Source organism: Podarcis melisellensis (genome assembly GCF_964234715.1).
Source record: "Podarcis melisellensis genome assembly, chromosome: 4".
NCBI lineage: Eukaryota > Metazoa > Chordata > Lepidosauria > Squamata > Lacertidae > Podarcis > Podarcis melisellensis.
In genome coordinates, this window is record NC_138531.1 from 79,217,802 (window position 1) to 79,226,643 (window position 8,842).

The window sequence follows — 8,842 nt, forward strand, 5'->3', positions numbered from 1 at the left end:
CTGGACAAGCCAGACTGGATTGCTTAACTCAAATAGTTCTAATGTATCCATCCTGCAATGTACAAGGGAATGTGCTCTGCTACTAGCTCACTAGCGTGAGTGAAGAAGGATAACATTTAATCAATATAGCCTCTCCTACTATCCACAACATTCCCACAACAGCTGCCTTACAAAGGCTGCTAGGGCTGGGGAGTGGGGCATGGCAGGTGGGAAAAGCCATTGCCTGGTGGCCAGCACAAAGTATCTCTCCCCTCAGTGTTCTGACACAGGTTGGGCCACACAGGGCAGTTCTTGGTTACTTTATGAGCCATGTCTCATACAGGTATATGCCAGCTTTGCTCATAGTTCCTAGCATTTCCCTCATAGTTCCCTCATAGAACCTGGGGCCCTCCAACTGTTGCTGAACTCCAACATCCTTCAGTCCCAGCCAGCATATGCAATGGTGGGAGATGGTGGAAGTTGGAGTCCAACCAGGGGCAGATTAAAGCAACTGGAGGCCCTGGGCTAGGAGAACTTGGGAGGCCCAAACTAATAGCATCCAGTAAAGTTCCCATTGTTTGGTGAGTGTTGTGGGGGAGGAAGGGAAAGGAGAATGTTAGCCGCTTTGAGACTCCTTAAGGGGAGTAAAAGGCAGGATATCAAATCCAAACTCTTCTTCTTCTATGCCATTATTGTATCTGAAATCACTAGCAGCATGCATGAACAGGTGGCATTTTTGTGTCTGCAATGCTAGAGTTTTCACTGAGATCATTTGCTTTGCTTTCCAGTTCTTTAAGACAGTAATGAGTTTGCCACTGCTTCTTTTGGTGTAACTATCTCGTGGCATGTCCCTTCAGTGTCTTTTGTTAATTCTTTTAAATATATATATAATTTTTAAATATATATATAATTATTATTCATTTTCTGTTTTACATTTTAGAATATGCACTTAAACAACCTTAAAATATCAATGACTTCCCTTCCTCTCCTTTCATGGTTCATATTGCACAATATACGGTAAATCCCTGCATATTTTATATAAACTAAACCAATCTGTATTCCATTATAGCATCCACCAAAACATATTTACACTGTTGAATTTATCTTAATGCTGCCCACGTTTTCAGATATACACAATTTCCCTTCATATATTCAATAAACATTTTCCAATTTTCTTTAAACCTATGTTCTTCTTGTTCTGTGTGTTAGGTCTGCAAGCTGCGCATATTCCATCAGTTTTAAGTTGTCATTTTTCTTTAGTTGGGACTTTGCTTGTTTTCCATTTTGGGGCTAACAAAACATGACCTGCTGTAGTGGCATACATAAATAACCTTTTCTGACACCTGGGAATTTCTGTCTGCGTTATCCCCAACAAAAAAGACTCTGGGTGTGTGTTTTTTTGAAAAGTACTTTTAAACATTTTTTTCAGTTCATTATAAATTATTTCCCAATACTCTTTTACCCTTTTACAGGTCCACCACTTCTCCCTTGTGTTAATTATTTGACTGTAGGTCCTGTCACTTCATTGTGACTTTCTCCAGAAGTTTCTGCACTTGTAGTGGTAGTTACTGACAGCAATTCTCCTTGAAGTTCTTGGGAGGCTGTGTTCTGTATATAAACTGGTTGTTCTTCAGTCTGCTCAATGTAGTCTACTTGATTTTGTGTAAACACAAATGTTCTGTATCTGAGGGATTATGTAGGACAGTTTCTGCTTCCTGTACAAAGCCATAGGACATGGCTGGCTTTAGACGTTTGAGTGTTTGCTTCTGCTCTTTTGTCACTTTCGTTTACTAGCACCACTTTCATATCACTTATTATTTTCACAAAAAGTCAAAATTAAATATTTTTGTGATTCACTGTGATGTAGAAGAATCTCCGCTTGTTCTCAGAATGCATGCTATAATGACAGACAGTGATCTGAACACTTACATTGCTTCATAGCTGACCATTTGATTTTGAATAGTTTTAAAGCCTCCATGAGCTTTACTAAACAGTAAGTACTCACTTGTGTAACTATTACATAGTCATAGACTCATATGCCACATGTTTAATATTACAAAGCAACTGGGCCTAGATAGTAAAATCTGCCTGTTGTTTTTTTAATTGGTAAGAAGCTAATTCACTGCAGATGGTGGCAGCAGCCACGAAATTAAAAGACGCCTGCTTCTTGGGAGAAGGGCAATGACAGGCCTAGACAGCATCTTGAGAAGTAGAGACATCACCTTGCCAACAAAGGTTCGTATAGTTAAAGCTATGGTTTTCCCAGTAGTGATGTATGGAAGTGAGAGCTGGACCATAAAGAAGGCTGATCGCCGAAGAATTGATGCTTTTGAATTATGGTGCTGGAGGAGACTCTTGAGAGTCCCATGGACTGCAAGAAGATCAAACCTCTCCATACTGAAGGAAATCAACCCTGAGTGCTCACTGGAAGGACAGATTGTGAAGCTGAGGCTCCAGTACTTTGGCCACCTCATGAGAAGAGAAGACTCCCTGGAGAAGACCCTGATGTTGGGAAAGATGGAGGGCACAAGGAGAAGGGGGCGACAGAGAACGAGATGGTTGGATAGTGTTTTCGAGGCTACCAGCATGAGTTTGACCAAACTGCGGGAGGCAGTAGAGGACAGAGGTGCCTGGCGTTCTCTGGTCCATGGGGTCACGAAGAGTCGGACACGACTAAACGACTAAACAACAACAACAAGAAGCTAATGCCCTCCCTAGATTATGAGGCCCACTCAGACTGTATGTAAATCTGGCACTGAGTCTAATACTATCTGGAGAAGCACAGGTTTCACATCCCTGAATTATAGAGTCCCATCCAGCAATCAAAACTGCACTCCCATCATCTCAGGCTGATGAGCAGCAAGTTATTTAATCTGTCTGTTTTTAAAAGGAACCCTATATTTGTATCCTGCCTTTCTGTCCCGCAGAACGGGACACCCAAAGCAGCCAATGAAACAATTTACAACAACAACAACAACAAACCTTAAGTACAAATAATAACACCTATCATTTGTGAAGGGGTGGAAGACAAGAGGAGAAGCAAATGATTTGTGCTGTAGCACAAGTCATCTCCTAAGGGCTGTCGATGTATGTGCATCTGCTGAGATGATGTCTGCTGCTACATGCAATGAACCAGAGAGGTTTGTGAATCATCTGAGCTTACTCTCCACCCCACTCCTGCCACACACTGTCCACACTCTGTTGTTATAATACACTGATGGATGGATGAATACATGTGCCAGCATCCCACGGTATTATGGAGCTATTTGGCGAGAGAGAGGTCACAGTTCAGTGCTAGAGAGCACCTGCTCTGCATGCAGAAGATGCAAGTGAAATTCTCTTGTACTTCCTCTCGGATATTGGGGTGGCAGGAAGGGGTTTTCATATAGAGTATGTTGCTGCCTGAGGCCCAGTTCTGTTTGTTTGTTTTTATTATTTATTTTTTAAGGGTTTTGGCTCTGTGCTCTAACAGCCATATAAGAAATCAACATTCAACAAGTGCTGTTTTTACTGACATGGGCAAATCAGAACGGAACATCCGCTAACTTCTGCCTGCCGTGGTGCTGCTATGCGCAGACACTTTCTGCCCATAGAACGACAGCAACCGTCCCTTCAGGGGAAGAAACATCCTTTTAAATCCGAGTTGTCTCCCTTACATTACACTACTTTTGGGGTTTGGAATGGTTCTGCCCGTGCCTGCATCTGCAACGCAGCCCCAATATATCAAGCCAAAATTCCTGTAACTTAATCTGATGATCGCCAAACGGAATTCCCCCTTCTCTTTGAACTAAGGACTACCTGACATGACACACATACCACAAATCTTTGTGAGATGCCATGTTTCATAAGCAAGTCCCCTAGAACTCAGTGGGGCTTACCTCTGGGTAGGCACGGCAAGGAGGGCTCGCGCCTCGTGCGCTTTGCCGCGAGACTAGGGTTGCCATTCTGTGCGCGCTTATTTGGGAGCGAATGCCGTCAAATCTAGTGTGATTTCCCTCTGAGTAAAGCTGCACAGGCTTGGGTTATTTATTCCCAAAACCTTAAGGAAGCTTTTTTGTTGTTGTTCTTCCAAAAAACAAGGTGCAAAACAGCAGCCTGGGATAGGTTTGTAAAGCACATGGCGTTTGTACGCAGCGATCATAATAGATCAGACGCTTTTCTGCAGCTCCCCAAATGTTACGCTGAATCCCTGAGATCAGGGATGAAGATGGATAGAACGTTTTGCCCGGAATTTCATGAAGTTTCGCGGGTATATTTATTATTATTATTATTATCAGTCTCTGTCTCTGTCCACGGTTTCTAGCCAGCCTAATCAGAGAAAAACAGTTTATCCATCCAGCCCAACTGAGGATAATACTTCATGCCTCCGATGAAGCGAGTTTTGGCACACAAAAGCTGATGCCACAATAAATGTGTTGGCCCTTATGGCTGCCGCATTACTCTGCCTTGTTTTGCTGCCACAGACTTACAAAACTACACATCTCTGTGGGGTGGAGTCGGGGGAGATGGGGTGTTTAAGGAGCAGGCAAAAGTCTGGTGCGTAACGGGAGAAATGCGCAAAAGCCTCGGCTGGCGCGTTGGAGACTCCGAGCTATGGCGAGAAATCCATTCTGCTCCACTGGGGCGCAGTGAAGAAGCGCAAAGCGCTCTTAAGTTTAAGGAGAACTGGGAAGCTCGTTCTGCGCACAGGATACCCTGTGGTTAATTTGAATGCCAAACTTATTTCCACATTTTAACGACACCGATAAGTGGCGACGGGGGGAGGAGGGGTGTCGTTTTGGAACATCGCAAATGCTGAACAAATTGGCCAGACGTAGCTTTAAATCCCACAAAGGCTCCAGCTAATTATTTAATTCTTATAAATATAATAAGCCGTAGGTGATATTTATAGCGTTTGTATTTCAAATTGGGGAGTCTGTCCTCTTTGTGTCTTTGCAACCCGAACACATTTGAGATGAGAAGGCTAAGAGCTCTGTTGTGGACCCTTTGGAGAACGCTTCTTTTCGAAAAGAGAGGACTGAGCTTTAAAGGCTGCATTTTTAACACGTTTCCTTCAAATTACATTTTAGCCCCGATTGCGTAAAGACAGATAACTATCTAGCTAGGGATTCAAAAGGAGATTATTATTTTCATCTCATTCTCTGTTATAATTTAGTAAACATTATGAGTCCTGCTATTGGAGTTTAGGGGGAATAGGAGAAAGCAGGAATGAATTCTTATTAAATAGCTTTTGATAGGAGTGCATTTTATTTGCCTCTGTACTTTATTCAGAGGAAAGCAGAAAAGGCAAAAATCGATTAATTGGAGATTTGTGTCAAAGTATATACCGTGCGCATGTTTATATACTGATATATATTAAACGCTAAATATTCTTATATGTTGGAAGCCTAATATTTCCCAGACCCGTGTATCCGTCTTAGCGAAGAAAGGATCACCAAGGCACGCGCCATTTAAAGAGACTGGGCGCGATCCGTTCCAAACGAAGTGTTATTTAACCTCCCACGGATTTCAACAGAATTATATTTCTCACTTGGGACTTCAGAGGGCTTCGTTTCGGAATCGAATTCCGAACCACTAGCACCACCCAGCCCACACTAAGCAAGGCTACATCTCTTGGGCTTCCGCGGCAGGAGTCCAGTAAGTGCTTAACTTCCACCCCATTGAAATCGATGGGGCTTTTTAAAAGTGCTTCACTTTGTCAGGAAGGCGCCAATGCCCAGTAGATTCCTCAAATCCAGAGGGGTGTGCGCGCGCGATTTCTCTTCTGCAAAGGTGAGGGAGGGGGAAGTAAGTAAGTTTTTTTTTTAATGAAAAAACCTTTATTGTGCGCGCCTAGGTGTATGTACATAAATAAATAAATAAATATCCCTCAGTTATTACAGAAAACGGTACAATCACGTTACTATAGATCTGAAGCATCATCATCATTATCATACAGACTTTTTTTTCCTTCAAGGAAGAAGAAAAACAAAATATTTTTTTTTAAAAAAGAAACAGCCAAGGTAGCCCAATGACTGGCAACGCTCCATTTCCCGCTTAAGCCCCTGCCTCTCAAGACCATGGAAAGCCCCTGTAGATCGGAAGATCTACCTTTTGCCAGGTTCAGGGGAGCAAGAGAGAGAGTTCGCTTAAAGGTTTGGATTCAGCCGCAAAGCAGAGGGATCCTCAGACTCTGACGGAGACTCACAAGATTTCTCTTCCCGAGCTCCCACCCCGCTTTTTGTTTCTGTTTTTTTGAGGGAGAGAGAGAAATATAGGAATTGGCAATCTCCATTCGCTAGGTTCAGTTAATATCGTCCCACTTCATAACAGAGTGGCGACCTAATCATAGCACGGTAGAATTGGAAGGGACCCAAGAGCCACCTAGTCCAAGCCCAAAGAGCAAATCCGGATGGGGAATATATTATATCCCTCCTCCTCAACAGCTCCGGAGCGTTAAAAACAAAACAAAAACACCCCACACTTATTTACAGAGTCTGTCTAGCCAACCCGGTCTTCAACGAGGCCAGCCAAGGCTCTCTCGTCAATTTCATCGCTATACATCGGGGGGAGAGAAACCGGTGCTGCCGTTTGGCCTGGGGAGCATTGGCCTTCTCAGGGCGTCAGGGCGAGGTCTTTCTCGTCTTTGCCCGAAGAAGAGGGCGAGATGGGCAAGTCCTCGTCGTCTTCGGAGCACTTGGCCGCGGCGGAGAGGGAAGCGCACTTGCAGCTGTGCGCCGCCGAGCCGCCTCCGGAGCGATGTGAGCCGCTCTTGCCTTCTTTCTTGTACTTGACTCGCCGGTTCTGGAACCAGATCTTCACCTGCTTCTCGGAGAGGTTCAGGTAGGTGGCGATCTCGATGCGCCTCAGCCGGGACAGGTACATGTTGGAGGCGAACTCGCGCTCCAGCTCCAGCAGCTGCGTGCTGGTGAAGGCGGTGCGCATCCGCTTGCTGCTGGGCAGCTGGCCCGACGTACTGTCTGCAGGAGGGACGGGAGGTTGGGGAGCGGAAGGAGAAAAGCGCAAAGTCAAGACCAGCTGGGTGACAAATCCCCAAACGACACAGCCCACAACGACTCCAGAATGTGTAACCGAGGCCCCGCAAACTCAAGTTTAAATGCCTTCCGGATGAAATAATCAGTTCGTTAAGAGTATTTAGGGATCTGGAACGGAAGAAAATATCCCTCAGCCTATTTGTAATGGAGCGAGGGGAAATGCAAGGTTCTGGACCCTTCCAAAAACCCACCACGCCTTCCATGCGCATTCCCTCAGCTACATAGGCATGCTGCGCTAGGCATCCCATCTGGTGACTTGATCCTAAATGGGGAATGCTCCCCGGAAGTCAATGAGGGCTTGCTAGTTTATAGGGCTGCAGGACTTTACGCGCACTTTGCTTGCCTGCGGTGGCTCAGAACGCGCAGCTACAACTCCAGAGCCCCAGGCCTGGCCTCTCGAATAGAGAGTCAGGTACAGGCAAGAGGTCTCTGGCACTGAACAAACCCACGTGGAAGCGATCTCGTCCCGTTACAAATGGAAATTTGTTAATGCAATCTATCGGGCTCCTGTGACTCGTTAGGGACTTTTAATCTCTCTGGCACACCCCGCGCTGAACTGTGCGCGCTCTCAGCTTGCAGGTTGTGTTAAACTTTGCGGTCCCGAGCAAGAAAATTGGGACAGGAGAGAGTGTCTGATCTGTCCCTCCCCGCATTTAATACTCCGATCCTTCGATCGCTTACTCGCGAGTCAGTTCTGTGGCTCCTCCTTGCAAATTATAGACGTGAAGACCTGGCGCGCTACTTGGAAACAGCGAGATCAGCTTCCTAGCCCACGTGCGCGTGGATCGCGCTTGGCACTACCCTGGCCAGGCTCTTAGGCGAGGATCAACCCCCCCCCCGCCCGTGTTTCCCGGGATTGAGCCCCCGACCCTTGCCATCCCAGAGGACATCCAGATGACGACTCACCGACGGAGATGCAATGGAAGTGCCGCGGGTCCGGCAGGGAGTAGGCGCTCTGGTAGAGGGTGGGCGCGTGGCCCGCTGCCGCCGAGCCTCCGGGGGCCGGCCTGGCGGCCAGGGGCGACGGGCAGTACTGGGAGGCGAAGGGCGGGAAGGACGCCTTGAGGAGCGGCAGAGCGGGCGGCGGCGGCGGCGGGTGCAGCTGCGAGGCGGCGGCCACGCACAGCGGGCACACGCAGAGCAGACCGGCCTTCCGCGCCGCCGCCGTGGCTCCCGGCCCGGCGGGGCAGGCGCCTCCGGAGGCGGCCGAGAGCCCGTGGAGAGGGTGCGAGGGGTGCACGGCGTAGGGGAAGAGCGGCGGCGGCGGAGGGCTGCCGGGCGAGGTGCCGCCCTTCTTGTCGCCGGCGCCTTCGCGCAGCACCAGCGCGTCCACCAGGAAGGACCGCGGCATGACTCCGCCCCGTCCAGCCTCGCCTGGGGCGCCTTGGCTCCGCCGCGGCTGATGCTTTTCTGATGCTGCTGCTGCTGCTACTGCCCGGCGGCCGGCTCTTCGCAGGGCGCTGACCAGCGCCAGTGGTGCTGAAAGGGCCGCGCGGCCCTCTTTAAATAGCCCCTTCGGGGGCCATGTGATGCGGGCTGCGCCGGGAGCGGCCCCGGCCCCCGTCAATAGGCTTTTTGTTGCGCGCCTTGGCACCGCCGCTGCACGCTCCCTCATTATGCCCCTTGTTCGCCAAAGGGACTGCACAATGTCCCCCATTCTTGTCAACCCCACCCACGCTCCTCGGGCCGGCTTCCCTCTAGACACCCCCTCTCTTCTCCTCCCCTCCCCTCCCTCGCCCCGCGGCCAATCCCTTGGCTTCTCCGACAGCCTCCGAGGCCTCTGGTCTTCCCCCTGTTGCGCTCTTCTTTTCCTTTGGCCGGATCAGTCC

The 8,842-nt window shown here is 48.3% G+C and overlaps 1 protein-coding gene across 1 annotated transcript; it reads right to left on the reverse strand.

Annotated features, from left to right (window-relative positions):
* Positions 1-5,969: 5,969 nt before the first annotated feature.
* On the reverse strand, positions 5,970-8,628 carry GSX1 (GS homeobox 1; the record flags this gene model as incomplete). The annotated part of the gene is made up of 2 exons (XM_081907249.1): positions 5,970-6,938; positions 7,920-8,628. The coding sequence occupies 2 exons, from the start codon at positions 8,626-8,628 to the stop codon at positions 6,574-6,576; spliced, it is 1,074 nt and encodes a 357-aa protein (XP_081763375.1). The 3' UTR covers positions 5,970-6,573.
* Positions 8,629-8,842: the final 214 nt, after the last annotated feature.